The sequence below is a fragment of the Clytia hemisphaerica genome, unplaced genomic scaffold, assembly GCF_902728285.1.
Source record: "Clytia hemisphaerica strain Z4C2 unplaced genomic scaffold, Clytia hemisphaerica genome assembly, whole genome shotgun sequence".
Taxonomy (NCBI): domain Eukaryota; kingdom Metazoa; phylum Cnidaria; class Hydrozoa; order Leptothecata; family Clytiidae; genus Clytia; species Clytia hemisphaerica.
Window position 1 is genome coordinate 272,644 of NW_027103599.1, and position 18,971 is coordinate 291,614.

An 18,971-nucleotide genomic window follows, 5' to 3' on the forward strand; every position below is an offset into this window, starting at 1 on the left:
CGTAGCAACTGGGGGGGCAAGGGGGGGCTATGCCCCCCCAATAATTTTTTCAAAAATGGTTATTTTGCTAAATGCTAAGTTTTTCTTTTTTAATTTGTCATAATTGTCACAATTGAGTGCATTTTCAAGCAATCTAGAGCTCAAATTTTCAAAACTTCCCCCCCTCGGGCCAAACCATGGTTGGCCCTCGCGGTGTCACTAAACTTCAGCCCCCTCAATATGAAAATGCTTCCTACGGCACTGCCCTGCCACACGGAAGACTAGATTTCATCCGCCATTTTTGGCGCGGTTTTGGTGCTTCCGAAAATTATTTCTTGCTGGCGTGGTGTAAGGAGGCGATTCTTTGAAAAGGTGATTTTTTTGTGTTTTGAAAATGGAATAACTTTGGGAATCCTTAACCAATTCTAATAAATGACCCCTCATTTTTCTCACAAAGGTAAGGACTTTCAAATAAAATTAGTTTGGTTTCTAAAAATTGAGGGGAAAATTTTGGCCTGTCCACCCTAATTGAATGCAAAAATAGAGGAACGAAAAAGCCGTGGTTGGTTTAGTTGGAAAATATGCAAAACATATGCAAGTTTAGACGTCCAACAAAGCATCTTATAAAGAAATATTATAATCATTAGAACAATAAAAGATGGAATTTCTTAATCCAAAAAGAAATATTTACAGAACAACAAAAGCCTTTTAGAAATTTGTTCTCAAAGACATTGCATATTCTGTTTTCATGCACTTTAAAAAATTCCACCAAGACGGAGTACACACATCAAACTTTCAAAACACGCAAACTGAAAGCAGTAATTATGACGTCACACATTCAGCGGCTTCAGATCAATGTTTTGATTTGATCCTTTGGCGGTTCTATTCACAGGAGAATAATTTACCGTCAACCAAATAAGGATTATTTTTGTACATTCGCGGGTGATTTTTCAGTTTGAGTTTATGTCAAATGTTATGGTTTTTTGAAGTGCTTGTTCTAAGAGATGAGCAAATTTGATTATTTCTAGTTTTCAAAAGAAGCAAATTTAATCTTTCTTCTTCAAGGTTACACTTTAATATAATGCCAATTATGCATGTAAGTTTTATATTAATACTTTCTTTAATTGCATATGTTTTTCATACTTTCTAAGGGAATTTCACCACGGCAATTTGGCCACCATAATTTTTGCATACAATTCAATAATATTGTAATAATATGGCGGATGGAAAGGCAAAAAGGTCTATTTTCCGAAACCTTTTTCAAATTTCTCAGGATTTCATTCCAAGTGAAAAAAAATCCAAAAAACCCTGTTCCAGGGGTATATAATGTTTTTTTTTCTGGAACTGCCCAATTACAATTTTTAAATATTTACTTACTTTTGAAGTTATCATGACATGTTATGACAGAAAGTATATATGATTGATAAACTTGGTGGAACTATCATGTCAAAACAAATTTGTTGTCAAAGAGATTTAACAGTAAGTGAAAATACAGGCCAGATATCAACAGTCCCATGTTTCGACCAATCGTCCCAAGTTAGAGCAGTTGAAGGTATCAACCAACCAAATTTTGTCATTTGATTTTATTCCAAGACAGCGCTTCGATTTTTAAGGCCTTGTTTTTTAAACGCTAAAGTAAAAATAATTCCGCACATGTAAATGGGCCAGTGTTTGAGGTCTGGCAAAATTTCTGGGAAATAGTCTATCTGGCAGTGTGCAAATCTAGGTGGGTGGCCTGCTGTGTTTCATCTTCCCAGGATCTATTCTCAACCACAAGATACATCTTTTGGTCAATGGTTTTTTTTCTGACATTCTTCCTTCAGAGAAATATTGTTCACTTTCATTTTCTCCTTAAGGACAAGAAAAAAATGATCTCAAAAAATGACTCTTGAGTCCTAGATGATGCAAGCAATCAACGAAAAAAAACAATAAGGGAAACCATCCAAACTCAAACTTGCCACGAAAAACATCAATTTGACGTTCAGGGGTGGCGGTGGGTGTGTAGCTTTTGGACATTTTACTTGTGCCAAAGAAATTTTTACCAGAAATATCAATTTTAGAGAAGTGCATTCCATGCCAAATGCTACTTCGCCTTCTTTCTTTTTGAGGAAGGAAAATAAATTTCGAATTTTTCACCTCTTTCAAAAATTCATGTCTATTTATAGAAAATAACAGGCTTAAGGCTGTTTAAGGCAAGCATCTACAAAATGAGTTTAAATATTGACGTGATAGTATTCTGAAGATACTCCAGGGATCCCTGCTAAAAGCCGTTTTGCAAGCAGAACCCAATTCTTAACTGAAAATATCTCTAATATGGCAATGGGGTTTTAGCCTACTGAGTCTTTTTTCAGCGTCAAATTAAAAGTGTACGTGCAAAAAGTACAGGGATTGGGCTACACAAAAAAACAGTTCCTCAAAAAGTTAATTTTCATTTGGTTTGAATAGAAATTAGATTACCGAACATGATATTATAAATCTCATTGTTTCACTTTAGTTTAGTGAGAACTAGAAATAAAAAGCATCATGTCTAAATCATCTCAATCAACAAATTTTCGTAAATTCAATGTTGACGACTTGGATGAGGATCGTTTTCAAGATGATACCACAGCATCAGATGAAACTGGAGGACCAAGTGAAGGGGATGTACAAAATTTATTGAATGGGTAAGAGCATATATTTTAAAAATTGGTACTTCTCAAAGACATATCAAGGGTCAACATGTTTGTTTGAAATTTAGAGTCGCGTATAGCTCACATAAATATAGCTCACTTCCTAAAATTCAGTGATACTAACCTTTTTGTATTTGCATACTTGGCTTTTTGGCCTTTCCAAAGTCTCTCTAAGGATTACAAGAAGAACAAAAAGTCAAAATAGTCACTCTAGTCTAAAAAGATTCTCCCCTTTTTGGGTATCTTTATACAAAAACCATGAAAATTAGAAGAATTTCTCTAAGGTTTAGAAATGTATAGTAACATTTTCTCTCTAAGGGTCAGTTTTTGGATTTCCAATCAATACATACCAAATATTCTCCATCCCCAGCCCCTGCCCAGGGATTTGAATGCTAGATACAAATTTTTGACAAATTGACTAATGGACAATTTTTTTCTTCATTATTTTATATCTACAAAAAAATCAATTCTCTGTATTTTTTGCTGGCAAAATTCAAAGCACTTTTCCCTATTGGAAATCGCCAAGATTTGATTAACTTTTTGTCATTTTCTTAATGCGAAATTCACTTAGTTTCTTTCTGTATAAAGCGACCAGGAAAAAGCTCTTTGAATGATCTGATAATCATTTTGAAACCGTATTATTCTCTTTTTAGTAAAAAGAATAACGATGCATTAAAACTTATTCTATCAAGTCCACCATATAACGCGAGTGATAAAGAAAAGGTAAAGCCTCACTTGGTATTAGAATTAAATTTTTGGTCTGATAAAGATACGGTATAATTATATTCAAGTAGGCTCTTTCGTTCTAATACGCGAGTAAAGCACAATCCAACCAAGAGATTAACAATTTGACATCCTTCTTCATAAAAATCGTGGATGGGAGAATTTAAAAATGTGGCCTGGAGGGAGATTCATCTAGAAACAGCGGTTAAAAAGATTTAGTGAAAAAAATTTGTTCGTATTTTCCTAAATTTTAAGAGGCCTATGAATTTTGTGAGATTTATTATGAGTTAATGGTCTTGAAATGACTTTTTTAAATTGAATTTTAATTGATGCGTTGCATCTTCTGATACAAAGATCTTCCTAATTCAATAGCTTGCAAATAATTAATTTTTTGTGTCTTGAAATTTCAGAAAAGAATATTGGCGTTACTCATCCGTGTCATTTCACAATACAAATCATCCGAAGTTGAGAATGCAGTCAAATCACTGGGATCGGCTGAACAAGACGCACTATTGAAATTCATCTATAAAGGCTTTAGTGAACCGACCGACAGCTCTTGTGGATCACTCTTATCTTGGCATGAAAAGGTTTGTTTTTGAATTAACTACAACCAGTATTGAAATTAGCACCATTCCCCTCTACGTGTCACTGTTACACTCCCATCTTGTTTATTGACGAGTTGAACCGATAAAAGTTTCTTTTCTGAAAAGAAATTCTACAACTTGCAACAATTGATAACATACATGCCTGTACATGCTAAGATTTAAAAGTGATTAGGGGGATTCTTTAGGATAGGAGTTAGGACTGTTTTGTTGGCTGGATTATGCCAGCTACAAACACAAATGGCAAAACAGAATAAAAAAAACTCCCAAATTATGGAAGAGATCCGAAACTCCAGGATGGGTAATGAAGCTACTTATTTCCCATCCAGAACACGTGACCCGTGTGTTTTTCAAACAAAATTTCTAAATGCAGGGCAAATTTGAGCAAACTTATTAGGCTTCACGTTTTCTTGCTTGAGAAAGGTTTAAGCTTCATCTCTAGCCCCTTTGGGGCTTCAAACTCAATCGATTTTTCAATCGAATCGAAGTAATTTGGTTGGGCTAATCCTTAGATAACAATTTTTGCTTCATTTTTCAGGTTGTCGCAGTGACTGGCAATGGAGGAATCATGAGAGTCTTGACCGATCGTAAATCAGTTTAGAAATTCTTTAGTTCGCTGCATGCCTTGTGACTATGGGTACCAAAAAAATCAAATTCCTAAATATCGCATTTTACAACTACAATTAATTTAATTTTTTGATCAGTAATTTAAGAAAAAGATTAGACCAGATTTTACTTTATCCTGTGTCAACTCGACTCAATAGAATTCGATCAACAAATCTTTGCAAATTCAGCACATTTTCGTGATTTACAATTTTATGCATTCGTCCAATTCGAGGAATGATCGGATCTGATGCCAGGGAAAAACTGGCATAATTTTTCAGGGCTTTGTATGATTTATTATTTTTTGTTTATTGTTTTTTGTTTTTCCATTCTTTTTGTACATTTGAATATGTCGAAAAACAATTTTTTTGTAAGAAATTCCGTTCTCCTTTTAAAACTTTCTATTTTTTATAACTCTTAGCGCCCAGTAATATTTGTGCTGATTCGTATAGATCATTACAAGCTTTTGTATGGATCTTTAGATTTACCACCCCTGTGACGGTCTTTTAGATTTTATCTTTCCTTAAGAAAGGAATTTCGATTTGCTTATAATATTTAATTTTCAGTTTTTCCTCACAATTGATTATAAGATACTAGAGATAGAAAAGATACAAAGAAAACATATTTACACACTAAAAAAGACACAAGTGCCAATCTAAAACGATGGACTACAAAATAAAAACTTGAAGAAATATTCATACTAACTACAGTAGTAAAATAATAATTATTACTACGAAAAACTATTCAAAGATAATAAGACGGCAAGTAACTAATAATACACAATGCCGGGGGCTTTAAAGTTGGGTATGACTCGAGACTCGAGCCTGGAAAGTTTATATAAAGTCTTTTTCAAAGGTGATCATTTTTAGCATTCTTTTCCACACATAAAATTAGTAAAGAATTTGACCATTTCTTTCTCAAATCTCCGTCTTTCAGATGCTAATTTTTTGGCTGCTTTCTTTTTATGTTTATTGACTGAACTTTTCTTTTTCCCGTTTTCAGCATCTTCTAATTTCTCTTCCACTGTTAAGCTACCATCTTTATTTTGCTTAGTAACGATCATAGCTTCAGCCATACCAGCCATAGCATCATGGAAACCGGATACGTCGTGTTCTAGATCCGTCATTTGTGCTACTATATTTGGTGCAGGGTTGGACTCTACTTGATGTGCTTTCTGTTCTTCGTTTGCTTGTTGTGCTAAGTACTGTTGTTGAGCTTGGTATGCATAATATTGTGGATATTGTGTCCTTAAATACGATTGATATTGCTGTGATAGACCTGAAATTGATAAAACAAAATGAGAATTTTACTCACCATGATTTTGTGGTCGTTGACCAATGAGATGAGAGGATACTATAAACTTTGGCTTCTAACAGAGACTTTTCTTTCAATAAAGTGGTTGGTTGGGACGAGATTGGAGTTTTCATAAGCTCTTATTAATTTCGCATAGCGAAAGTATTACGATAGCCTTTCGCGGTGTCATTGGAAAAAAAATTAGAAAACGAAAGTGCTTGATACGGTGGACGAACTCACTAAATTTAATTTACAAATTACACGCTCGTATAACCACGGACGATTTTCGCGGGTTTTCTTTGGATTACGTCATTTATCTTTGTGTTTTAGCTCCACAGTTTTGATTTTTTCTTTATTTTCTTTATAAGGATGGCGCACAATATGAGCATATTTATTTTTCTTATAAGCATATACTTTATAAGAATCAAATCAATAACTCTTGATAGACGGTAATATACTTTTCGGTAATTAGTTCTTGCAAAGTAAACAAGGATGGCGCACAATATGAGCCTTACTTATTATTCTTTATAAGCATATACTTTATAAGAATCAAATCAATAACTCTTGATAGACGGTGATATACCTTTCGGTAATTAGTTCTTACAAAGTAAACAAGGAATGGTGCATAATATGAGCTCATTTATTTTTCTTATAAGCATATACTTTATAAGAATCAAATCAATAACTTTTAATAGACGGTGATATACCTTTCGGTAATTAGCTCTTTCAAAGTAAACAAGCAATGGCACACAACATCGGCATTTTTATTTTTCTTATAAGCATTTACTTTATAAGAATCAAATCATTAACTCTCGATAGACGGTGATATACCTTTCGGTAATTAGTTCTTACAAAGTAAACAAGGGATGGCACACAACATCAGCATTTTTATTTTTCTTAAGCATTTACTTTATAAGAATCAAATCAATAACTCTCGATAGACGGTGATATACCTTTCGGTAATTAGTTCTTACAAAGTAAACAAGGGACTTAGCGCAAATTATGAGCATATTTTATTTTTCTCATAAGCATTACTTTATAAGAATCAAATCAATAACTCTCGATAGACGGTAATATACCTTTCGGTAATTAGTTCTTACAAAGTAAACAAGAGATGGCGCACAATATGAGCATATTCATTTTTCTTATAAGCATATACTTTATAAGAATCAAATCAACAACTCTTGATAGACTGTGCTATTCCTTTCGGTAAATCATTCTTACAAAGTAAACAAGCGATGGCCACACAATATGAGCACATTTTTTTCTTATAAGCATTATACTTTATAAGAATCAATCAATAACTCTTTATAGACGGGGCGATATACCTTCGGTAATTAGTCCTTACAAAGGGCTACAAAGTAAACAAGGGATGGTGCACAATATGAGCATATTCATTTTTCCTATAATAAGCTTTACTTTATAAGAATCAAATCAATAACTTTTGATAGACGGTGATATTACCTTTGTTTATTAGTTCTTAAAAATTAAACAACAATTGTTCTTAAATTGGTCTCTTTTTTTAGCGATTTTAAGTCTCGTTGTTCTTGCAAAATTGTTTCATCAAGGCTCGATGTGAAGTAGATTTCAAATTGGCTTCAATCTCTACTTCTTGTTTTTCCTACGCAGTTCAAATTCTAGGCGAAATTTTCGACTTCAAGTCGTCTTGTTTGATTTGGTTGGCCGTTAACCAGTAAAAATAAAAACAATTTTGTTATCAAATTAGATAGAGACACTAGAAATATTTTGATCAACATGTTAGGTTGTTTGGTTAGTGATAGGCCGTGATAATGTAAGTGATTGATTTATTTATGGTAAACCTTTCTCAGATTTTGAAAGGTCTTATATAATTTCAAATCCTCCTTCTGTCGCAGAGCTATAATGGAGGTGAATATATTTTTCGACAAATTTTGATTATATTTTGAAGCTTTTGTGATAACTTATTTTTCATATATTTACACGGATAATTTGAAAAAAAATTAAGATAAAAAATGTAATTAATTTATACTGATGGCCTCTTGCTCAACAGAATTCACTGTTCTTATTGTATTCTTCTGGTGAAAGCTGTGAGAGAGGTTGTATTTATTTAGCTTTCTATGAGGATGTGTGCTATATAAACATGTAGCCGACGGTTGTTTCTGGAAACGAACATTAGTTTTATGTATTGGCAACTCTGGTTCAATACGAATGGACTGTTTCGTTAACAGTCGTTACCACAAATATAGTCTGTGAAATAGCTAACCAATTTCTGTTCCAAGTCACCTTGACTTAATAGTGCTCGTTTATAATCTTCTTCATAAGTTTTCTTATCCTTCTTTTTCTTTCCCTTGATTTCATTCTTTTTTGCACCAATGCCAGGTTTATCTGCATTCCCTTCTAATGATTCTATTATGCTCAATCCTCCAGTTTTCAATTTGGTTATGAGGGCTTCTTTTGTGTTATCGATCGCGTCGTAGAAACCATGTGTATCATTCTCAACTTCTTGTAAGATCGACTGGTTTCCATCAACATTTTTTGACGTTGTTTCAGATTTTTTACTCATCTCTTTAATGTTTTTATCTGGTGCTCCGGGATTTTGTTTTGACGCAGCTTCTTTTAACGCTATGTTTATCCTTTTACTCAAATCTGGTTGATTTTGTGATTGATAATAATTAGAAGCGTAATATGGATATTGTTGATAACCTCCATAATATTGCGCATAGGGTGTTGCTGCCATTTGATAAGGGAGATAATTTTGATACATATTTTGTTTGTGTTTTATCTCCTTCATTTACTGATCTTCGGTTCATACGTAGTCCGTTCAATTGATCTTCAATCAGGTCATTGTTTTTGTTGTTTTCGAGATTCGGGAAAAATGAGTTGACGGCTTTCTGCGCTAACTGGATTGCACTCATTGATGTTGATTGAATGAAACTTTTGAAACTTCGTGGATCACGTGGTTCCGATTGCGTCCGGTATATTACTTCTTGATGCTCTGAAAAAATGAAGTAAGAAAATATATCTGTGTCAAAAACCTTTTTGCAGTGCAGTGTTTTTATTCTGGACCAAAACTTTCTAACCAGTTTTCGTATAATAAAAATTTGGTATCGTTGGAAAGATATCTAAATGCGCCTATGTTTTCCACTAATAATTCGATATTTCCTCGAAAAAGTGAAGAAAAACGAAGAAGAAAATTAGCTACTTCTGATAAAAAGATATTTACATCAACCGTAAGCTAAATAATACGCGAGTCCATTTGGGATCATATACTGTAACATGGTCCAGGTTAGGTTTTCGTTTAATTATTGTTGTTAAAAGAAGTATGAGTAGTGAAGTACGAAGTACATACCGTTTTACGCGTCCTTCTGTACATTTCCGTTCGTAAGTATTGCTCTTGTAATTGTCCCGTTAATATCGTCAGTTTAGTGTCATCTGATTGATATGTCTCTTCGCGACACAAGTTTTTGTCAGAAGGTCAGTTTTGAAGCAACTTGTATATACAGCACCTGACCCCGAGAATGTAGGTTTCTCATTTTTTAGCATTGTAGCCCTAACGATAGTTCAACTTCATAAAAAGTTGTTTCAGAGCATACTGTTTTATTATTTATAGACATAAAATTTTAACTTGAATTAATTTTTCCTAACAAAAATCTGAATCGAAGTTGATTGGATACTACCCGAAATGAGACACGTGTCCCAGCAGACCTGCCCAATCAGAAAATTTGCCTGAGTTTGGAACAATAGAATTTCTATCCCCAATGGGACTTATGGGGAATAGAAATTTTTGTCCTCGCTGTGGGAAAAGGTTCCACCGGGGCTGTGAGGCAGGGGGTTGTTACATATGGTTACATCATTCACATATTTTAACATAAAGTTTTCAACCTACAAAATAAAATCAACTTTTTTGTCTCTTCATTTTGTCCTTTCTTTTACTTTTTCTCATTTATAGCACGATGAAATTGATATTTTTGTTAATTTTTTGGTCATAGAGTAAATTTCTAAAGTATGAATTTCACTTAGAGAACAATAATTTCCGATGAATACTGAAATTCCGCTCTTAACAACCAAATCTTTTCACCTACATTCGGGGGGTTGAAAAGCGAAAAAATCCAATTTTCAGCGGGAATTCAATTTGGCGGATGGCCGAAAAAGTTTTTTAGAGGGAATTTAATTTGGCGGATGGACGAAAAAACTAAATTTGGCGGGAATTTAATTTGGCGTTTGCTGGTAAAAACAGCAAAAAAAAATGCAAAAACACCTTAAAAAAGATCATATTTTCAAAAAGTTTAATTTAGCGGGAATTTAATTTGGCGGATGGCGAAAAAAAGAAATTTTGGCGGGAACTTAATTTGGCGGATTCTGGCCAAATCCGCCAAATTTTCTTCTTTTAAGGTATTACAGTACTAGATTTAAAACCATAAAACCAAACCTACATTCTAGGGGTTATAACGAAAATGGGAGTCAACTTCAAGGACCAAAAAAATTACCTTATCTATCAAAAGTAATGAAACTTACCCCTGGGAAAGGATTTTGGGAGTTCGAAACTTCGTTGAAAACATTCAATGTTTTTTAAAATGCAAATCTACATCATTCAGGTCTGATTAACATTTCACCTCTGGGGTCAGGTGCTGTATGTTTTTCTTATTTTAGCCTTACTCCTGAAATGGCACCTAAAATCACACTGCCAGGCCCGCAAAATTTTTTTCTCTCATCACGGTCAAGAAAAGAAACTAAAAATTTGTTTACCCTGTAAAATTACAAAATATACACGTCTTTGACCAATTAAATACACAAACCGCTAGGGTTATAAAATTCAATCTTAAGAACAATAATAATAAAATACTTCAGAACAGAAGTATTTGATAGAATCAGACTATTGCGAATTTTGCTTTGAATTAAATTCTATCTTAATTTTTGCTGTAGACTAACGTCAAAAATGTTCGTCCGAAGGCCATAGGATGAGAAGTTTTAAAACTGCAAACCTAAGGTTTTATTTTAGTGCACCCATGAAATAGTTTTTGTTTTAACAGTTTAAACAAAATATACGGATGGTAGGCAGCCTAACGAAAGCCGAAATTTGGCAGTTAAAGGGTTAAATCTATATAAAACTTCGAAAGTGAAGGTGAAAAGCAAGGACTAAATTTTCTATGGGACCAAAAGGTACAGCCATGGACTTTTGGTGCAAGAAAAAAAGAAGTTACTACTTTAATCGTAGAAATTTTAGCGAGACTAATTTTAGCGTTTTAGCGAGTTTTCCCTATTTTCGCTAAAATAAATCTCGCTAAAACACGCCGAATCGACAGATCGCTAAAATTTATCCGCGCGAAATTTCTGGTTATATTGCCTTAATACATTTTTATCAATAGAAAGGGTTTAAGTGCAAAGAAATAGTAGAAAACGAATTCAGTCAATAATGTAATACGAGTATTCACTAAAATTTATCCACGCGAAATTTTTTGAAATCGTGATTCGCTAAAATAAATCCAAAAAAAATCTAGATTTTTCTGATTCGCTAATATACGCTAAAATTAGTCTCGCTAAAATTTCTTCGAATAACAGATCGATTTCGATATGGGATGTGCAACATTTGATGTTTCGGGTCAAAAGTCAGTAAGTTTTTTAGGTAAGTAATGTCAAATTATTAGTAATTTACTAAAAAGATTAAATTCGTACCATCATTATAGGGTCGGGATAATACTCCAAGATACAGCGATGCCAAGACTAGGAAAGTCCTCCAACCGTCCATTTTCCAGTAAAAAAGACAAATATTTACGAACAAAGAAAATAACAACTTCCAATTTATTTCTCAAAAACTCTATAATAAAATCTGTCGAACAAAGAGTTATGATGTTTTTCACAGCATAACTGCTGCGGTTTCGTTTTTTCACAATTCTCGAAAAGTAAAACACGTTCGAATCTTTCGAACGACAGATTCAATGTTCCGGTTGAGTAATTCCCAATAAAAAGTTCTGCATGATTAAATTATGCGACATTCAAAAGATTTTTTGAAATAAATTCATTTAATTTGATTGAGGAAATTAAGAATAGAAAATCTGAGACAAAAGTAGAGCTTTTAACATTCCTAGCATTTCATAATATAATCTGATTTAAGGCACGCTCACTTTAAGACAACAAATTTACTGAATATTAATACTTCAAGAGCGTACAATGCTGTCCTACGGTTAATGCAGCAACAAGAGAGAAAACTGTCAACAACACCATGTTATTTGAAACTCAAATACGAAGATAAAAGAATTTGAAAGAAGGTGGATAAAATAATAAAAGTCTCGATATTTCAAAAAATTAAAACATTACAAACTTGGTCATGTTGTCAGAATAATAATAAAATTTACAAAGTATGACGAAGGGAAGGCAAATAATACCTGTTTACACTGAGATCGTGCATCTTAGACTGAAACATTCTAAAATTACAAAGTTTGATTTTTAGCCCTGAAGTCGTCAAGGTAAGTTTTCAGCAATCCGTGAAAGTAGCAAATGCAAATTTGACATCTGACTCGTCCTTTATCCTCAATTCCCAATTTGAGACAAAGCGTTCATAACATTCATGAACTGTTCGACTTTCCGATTAAAATTCATTTCCCTATCAAAACATTCCGCAATGTTCATCTTAACTACCAAGGAAGAATGATAACTGCGTACACAGCAATAACATTGTTCGCCGTTAGATTTCTATTGATAATAATCATCATCGCCTTCTTCAGCTCGTTGATCGGCCACGTGGTAATTATTCTGTTCAACTTCCTCCTGTTTAATTTCCCCATCTTCTGCCGATCGGTACGGAAACTCGTTATCGTAATTGTTCTTCTCGCCATTACCTGAAGGTGGTGCATCTCCGACATATTCTTCTTCTCGTCTCTCATCGCGATCTCTTCGGCGGTCGCGACTCTCACCGCGATCACGTTTTTCACGGTCACCCCTATCTCGGTCACGATCGCTTCTTTCTCTGTCTCGATCTTTGTCACGGTCTCCACGATCACTTCGTTCTCGGTCTTTGTCTCGATCACCTCGGTCACGGTCTCGTCGTCTTTCGCGGTCTCTGAAAATTTTAAATGAAGATATCAAAATTTATTCATTGGGTGACTGACTACGTTACTGATATTTCCTTTTATCGGACAAAAAGAAAAAATTCATTCAAGGAGGAAAAGTAATAAGCATAACAGTACCAAAAAATAAAACGAGACTCTGTTTCGGCCTATTGGATATTGCTTTTAAAACTTTTTAAAAAAATCTACGCGAAAAGTGGAGCATAGAGAATACAGATTTCTTTTACCTGTCTCTGTCTTTTCGGTCCCTTGGTGAGCGACTTCTTTTTCGTCTTTCTTCTCTGTCACGATCTCTATCACCCCGTTCACGTTTTTCTGAACGGTCGCGTTCTCTATCACGGTCACGATCTTCTCCGCCTCCACGTTCACGCTCTTTACTGTTATAAAATAAGAAAAGTAGCGTATTAAATCAAATAAAATAACTTCTTGGTCGACAATTTCCCAATTTGAATGATCATCTACCTTAAGTCTGTTTCAAAAGTTTGTGGATACTTTTTAACTTTTAATCCAACATAAAGGGGTGCTTTAAAGTCCTTTTTTTACCACATACTATACTTTTGAGACTTAAGTTATACACGCATTTTCTTTTATAAGAATAACTTCTATAAGAATATCAGGGTGAGATTTCGGGTTTAAAACAATAGGCCTATTGTTTAAAACAATAGAAAAATAAGAATAATGCTCATCCTCAACCAAAGTACACTATTCTTATAAAAGAAAAAGCGTGTATTCTTTGTTTAATATTTCCACTTTTTTATATGTACTTTGAAATTTGAATGGAAAACAACTTACCCTTCCCATTGATCAACACGTCCAGAGTGGCGAATATTATCTTCCGGTCCTCCACGTCTAGTGCCACCAAGTCCTCCACCTGGAAAATTAATTTAACCACAATTTCTTTATTGTAATTTGCAAAATTCGTAACAAACGTCAAATGTCACATGGTTTCAGCCCCCCTTACAATAAGGAGGGACTTGAATTTTGGACATAATCTTAAGGGCAAATTTTTTGAAATTTTCAGAAATGAGGGGGGATTCAAGTTTAAGGGGATCAAAGAAAAAGTAATTTTGAATTTAAGGGGGAGTAATTCATGTGAATCCAAATCTCTTTTCATACTCTTGCAAAGTTTTTTTTTACTTAAATATACTTCAAATACCGTTTAAGGTGGTAAACTAAGGGTAAAAATTCAAAGATTTTCTCTGTCGCCCAGCAATGTTGGGTGATTTTTTGGCCCCTGTAATAAAAATACTTTGTAATAAATGCCACAGTTGCAAGCAATACCTGCTGCACTTTGTAATACCAAAAGCTGACGCACTTTGTAATAAAATATAGATTTAAATGCCATAAAAAAGGGCTTCGTAAAAAGCCCTGTAAATTGCTTCACTACATTTAAAACAGAAATTTTAAGATTTAGATCCAAAGTTTCAGACTTAAAAATAAATAAAATAAACTGGGTTCAGTCCTAAATACTAAAAATGCAAGATAATGAATGACCTTACTGTCTTCAGCTGTCTTAGTCATGGGTCGATTAAACATTTATCATAGAGAATAATATTGATAATCCTGATACAAACAAATGAAAACCTTTCTGGCTGAAAAAATAATCAACTGACTTTTTTAACCAACCAAATTTTTAAATATTGTAATAATCGGCTATGAAAAGAAAAATAGTCATTGTTTCATAACTAAAAGGAAAATTAAAAACCCATTGCCCAAAAAAGAAAATATTTGAATGTCTCCTCTAACTGATTTTCCAGGCATGTCAGACAGCTTCACATACATTTTTATAACTAAAACCTTTACATCCTGTTATATTTCTTGTCTTAACGGTTTTGAAATCTTAGAAAAATTTTTGTTTTGGATGGAATTTCCCTTTACTATAAAGTGCATCAGGTGTTATTACAAAGTGTGTCAGCTTCTTTAATAAGGGGCACTTTAGAAAAGTAAAAGAAGATTTAAGGGGGGATTAGGAAATAAGGGCACAGTACAAATCAAATTCCAAATTGAGGGGGGAGAAATGGATAAGGGGTAATTTGCTGTTTAAGGAGGGACTGGAAAACATGGATGAAACCATGCTGTCAAAATAAGAAGAGAAAATCAATATTGATAATTAGCTGAAAGTTTTTTTGACTCTAAAACATCTCAAAACATTTGTATCCTACTTTCGTATTTTCATTCTATTATTGAAGCATTTCAGACAATTGAAACATCCATTTCAAGATTGATTTTGAATGTTGTTCTACTTACCTAGGCGACGAGGTCTCCAACTTTTGACGGTACGACCTCTTTCAACATCGACAACAATACGCCTTCCATCAATCTTTTTACCATCAGCATGTTTGTAAGCACCTGCAGAAGAAAATGGGAAAAGGAGTCAGAAAGAATTGTGTACAGATATAAAACTATCTGTCTGGTTCTATGGTACCATATTCATTTCATAATGATCTGTGCTTTCAACTGTTTCTTTCAAAGAAATATTACTTACCAAAAAAGGTTTTATATTACATTGATGATCAAGAATTTCTATTCAAAAACTATGACAAACTGATATTAGTATAGCTAAAACTAGCTATCGTATTTGCGAGGGAAGTTTGAAGAAAAGATTTACTCACTGGCGAATTTTTGATTAAGACAACAGCTCACATTTGATCAAGACATCAAACTTCTAGCGTACCACCATCAGCACCCGGAGAGGGCAAAACTTACCAAAATTAATCACACCAACACTAACATCAAAACTTACCGAGACCAACTTACAAAAAATCTACCATGTCAGAGCACTTACCAAGGTCAATTTGAAAGAGAGATGCATAAGTAATTACTCACCAGGGTTTTAAAGACTAAAGAACAAAGAACTCACCTAGCCAGAGGACAACACAAATAACTTACTATTAAATCCATTCGTCTGATTAATCACACGTTCGATTGTCAACTTCATTCACTTACCAATCAAACTGGAATCCTTACCTGAACAAATAGACTCAAATTTTCCAAACCACTTACAAAGTTTACCTCGATTATTACTGCATCTTCATTTAACCACAAACTTACCGATACCGAACAATATGCAAGAACCTTACCTTGGTCTTCATAACTTTTATTTAGAAGGGAAAAATTACAGCCAAACCTTACCCTGGTTGAACGAATGAAAACTTACTGATACCAAATTTTATACTATACCTTTTAACATACTATTTGACCATATAGATCGTAATCGTAAACCAGAGGAAATCCATCATGATCACATTTAAACCATAACTTACCATACTTATTATGTTTTGTATTATACCTTTTTAACTCACCACAATAGTTGACTATGTATGAATTTTCCACAATTACATAAAGTTCCCATTTACAGAATAATCCAATCTCAACAATGAGTGCTAAACTTACCAGACTTACCAACACAACTCTCGCAATGATCATTCGGGAAAAGAGTGGTAGCATTCTAAGAAGATTACAACTACTGAAACTTACCACATATTCCATATTACCTTCAAACCAGTATTTACCAAAGCTTTTTAAACTTACCGAACTAACTAACCACTTCAACCACAGTACTTTTGATGAACAATTTTTCATTTTCCACAAAAAGTAATATCAAAGCAAGAGACAGATTGAGAAGAAAGAAAAATAGGAAGATAATGGTCGACTTAAAATTATCTGGGCAATAACTTGTTGAATGTCACCAATATCAATATCATAGTAGAAAGCAAAGGTATTTTATTAAAGATTGCCCAGATGATAGTCGACGGATTATAGAAGATATTCAAAAGTACGCTTTAATTTTGAAGTGTTATAGTTTTAAAATTGGCTGGATTGGAGGTTGTTTTATACCCACCAATACCCACCATAGATTTTAATGCCAAGTTTTCCTTTCGATTTGTCCACAAAGCTCTGACAAATAAATAAAAAAATATTTAATTTAGTCTTTGAACTTTGTTTGAATGGACAAATCTTCTAAATATCTCATTTCATTTAAAAGTATGTTATATCCTTAGACATAATTCAGACTTACTGTGCATGTCCCTCTCGTGTTCGAATTCCACAAATGCATATCCTCTGGGCTTTCTCGAATTGTGGTTAAATACTATTGCAATCTGAAATTGGAAAGGGTAGAAAATGTAATTTCAATTCCAAGTGACACTTCAAGATTTATAAACTCAGTTTCGATAACGTAAAGCCTTCCCATGTCCATGTCCAGTATATTTGTCATTGTGGATGTTTATTGACAGGCCAATGGGTAGATTCGACATTGTGACTAACAACTAGCAATGATAAATATAAATGCCACAGGCTGCTTAAAAACTTTTCTCTTTTCCAATTAAATTCAACTGTGCATTGCCATTGAAAACTATTTTTGCCTGTCTTTCCAGGTGGCCTAGAAAGGGTTAAAGTTTTAAGGAATTGAGCAATCTTAAAACGTGACAGTGTATATTCTAAAAAGTGATTTCCCAAATAAGAATGTACAAAAACATACATTCCTGACAGGACCATAAGCTTCCATTTCTCTTCTCAGCTTGTTTTCAGATGTTTCATATTTCTAAAAAAAGCAAACTAAATTCAATAAGGCTTTGTACACAAGGCTTTGTTTATCAACAACTTGACATAATGTAGTTTTACAAATTTTATCTAGAAATGAAACAAGCAATTAGACAGCAACTGAAAACTCTAAGAATAGTTTGATGAATTCTGATAGAACTATAAACAATGTAGAAAGGGACTTACAATTCTTCCAACAAATAGAGTCTTGAATGGATCGCCAACAGCATTGGTGTCACTGTGTGGATCCCCTGAAAAATATAAATGGCAGTATTCATCACATAATGGTAAGGCTGTGAATATGCAATTTGTAATGTAGACAGATTCTTGCTTTTTCAATGGCTACCATCACATCACATAACTATAAGTCCCATTCAAGTAGGAACAGACTATTGTACTAAAGATATACTTCTTTAAACCAAAGAAAGTTATGATTTTGCTTACAGGTTGCTACTTTTTCTTCTAGTTTGGAATCAGCATAATCTTTCTTTTCTTGACGTTTTCGTTCTTCCCTCTGTTCTCTTCTTTCACCTTTTGTGGGAGGTGGAGGTGCAGTGGTCTGAAAAAGGATATTTTTTATATTAAGTCATTCTCTAAAATAAAAAGAATGACTATTTAGTTCAAAACAGTTCAAAATGAAAATTAAACAATCAGTTATGCATTGAAATTTAAATGTAGACTTAAATAACAAAAATGAATCTGAATATTATATAAAGGCATAAAAAGTGTAAATTCTTACCTCAAAGTTTCTAAGGAAATCTGTCAACCCAATAATTGGTGTTTCATTTTTCCTCTTCTTAAGACCATCTGGCGGAGGCTTGAATGGAATTGGTGGTCTTGCAGTGAAGAGGGCAAGAAGATTTGCTGGTAAGTACTGTGTCATTTTAATAATTATTCTGCTTTTCAAAAGAGCAATAATATGTTATATAAATATACAGGCATGTAGATATACAACTATTTGGCCACCTACTTTGTGTGAAAATGTTTAATCAAATGTTCCTACTTGCAGCAGTACCTCTTCTTCAGAATCTCTCAACCACTAAAGAAATATTTATTCCAATATTCCCCCTCTTATTACATTTCATTCTACCTACCCACTTGTTCTAATTGTTAACTCTTCGTTAATCAACCCATAGTAAAGCTTCTTTAGTTGACCAATTTTTTAAATCTTTAGTTTTACCCATGGTATTGTAATAATAGACTTTTAGCTTTCTGAGGGGCAAAAGCTAATAAGGTCTACTGAAGGAATAAACAGATAGTGATATCTGCTAGTGATATATACAGGATGGGTTTGACCTGCATGGCAAATTTTTGCCTTGAAAGGTTTACTGTAGGAAATTTGAGTCACTTACTAATATTTAAAACAAGTTTAGAAACTTCACTATCGTCAGCTATCGTATCAGTATAAAAAGAAAAAATCATGGCATGGATCTCCATGCTACTGAAGGCAGCCTAAAAGAGACGAGACAATCTCCCCTGAAAATTTCAAATCAAAACAAAAATTGTTGCTGTCCATC

At 33.5% G+C, this 18,971-nt stretch overlaps 3 protein-coding genes across 3 annotated transcripts; 1 reads left to right on the forward strand and 2 right to left on the reverse strand.

Annotated features, from left to right (window-relative positions):
- Positions 1 to 2,442: 2,442 nt before the first annotated feature.
- On the forward strand, positions 2,443 to 4,973 carry LOC136802000 (actin-related protein 2/3 complex subunit 5-C-like). Its single transcript, XM_067058701.1, has 4 exons — positions 2,443 to 2,642; positions 3,302 to 3,371; positions 3,782 to 3,958; positions 4,512 to 4,973. The coding sequence occupies exons 1-4, from the start codon at positions 2,503 to 2,505 to the stop codon at positions 4,572 to 4,574; spliced, it is 450 nt and encodes a 149-aa protein (XP_066914802.1). The 5' UTR covers positions 2,443 to 2,502; the 3' UTR covers positions 4,575 to 4,973.
- A 320-nt stretch (positions 4,974 to 5,293) lies between these two features.
- LOC136801999 (uncharacterized) lies at positions 5,294 to 11,760 on the reverse strand. The gene is made up of 2 exons (XM_067058700.1): positions 11,522 to 11,760; positions 5,294 to 5,854 (listed from the first exon to the last, which is right to left on the reverse strand). Exons 1-2 carry the CDS (start codon positions 11,592 to 11,594, stop codon positions 5,442 to 5,444), a joined length of 486 nt encoding a protein of 161 aa, XP_066914801.1. The 5' UTR covers positions 11,595 to 11,760; the 3' UTR covers positions 5,294 to 5,441.
- A 359-nt stretch (positions 11,761 to 12,119) lies between these two features.
- LOC136802002 (U1 small nuclear ribonucleoprotein 70 kDa-like) lies at positions 12,120 to 18,379 on the reverse strand. Its single transcript, XM_067058703.1, has 9 exons — positions 18,194 to 18,379; positions 17,899 to 18,013; positions 17,641 to 17,705; positions 17,393 to 17,455; positions 16,931 to 17,012; positions 15,160 to 15,261; positions 13,705 to 13,783; positions 13,140 to 13,289; positions 12,120 to 12,905 (listed from the first exon to the last, which is right to left on the reverse strand). Exons 1-9 carry the CDS (start codon positions 18,335 to 18,337, stop codon positions 12,539 to 12,541), a joined length of 1,167 nt encoding a protein of 388 aa, XP_066914804.1. The 5' UTR covers positions 18,338 to 18,379; the 3' UTR covers positions 12,120 to 12,538.
- Positions 18,380 to 18,971: the final 592 nt, after the last annotated feature.

Excerpts from the sequence above, each read along its gene's own strand:
- LOC136802000 (XM_067058701.1), top strand. The coding sequence starts at position 2,503 with ATGTCTAAATCATCTCAATCAACAAATTTTCGTAAATTCAATGTTGAC. Across the intron at positions 3,372-3,781 it reads ACGCGAGTGATAAAGAAAAG|AAAAGAATATTGGCGTTACT; the intron begins GTAAAGCCTCAC and ends TTGAAATTTCAG. Across the intron at positions 3,959-4,511 it reads TCTTATCTTGGCATGAAAAG|GTTGTCGCAGTGACTGGCAA; the intron begins GTTTGTTTTTGA and ends TTCATTTTTCAG.
- LOC136801999 (XM_067058700.1), bottom strand. The coding sequence starts at position 11,594 with ATGGACGGTTGGAGGACTTTCCTAGTCTTGGCATCGCTGTATCTTGGA. Across the intron at positions 5,855-11,521 it reads ATCCCGACCCTATAATGATG|GTCTATCACAGCAATATCAA; the intron begins GTACGAATTTAA and ends TATCAATTTCAG.
- LOC136802002 (XM_067058703.1), bottom strand. The coding sequence starts at position 18,337 with ATGACACAGTACTTACCAGCAAATCTTCTTGCCCTCTTCACTGCAAGA. Across the intron at positions 17,706-17,898 it reads AGAAGAAAAAGTAGCAACCT|GGGATCCACACAGTGACACC; the intron begins GTAAGCAAAATC and ends TATATTTTTCAG. Across the intron at positions 13,290-13,704 it reads CGTGTTGATCAATGGGAAGG|TAAAGAGCGTGAACGTGGAG; the intron begins GTAAGTTGTTTT and ends ATTTTATAACAG.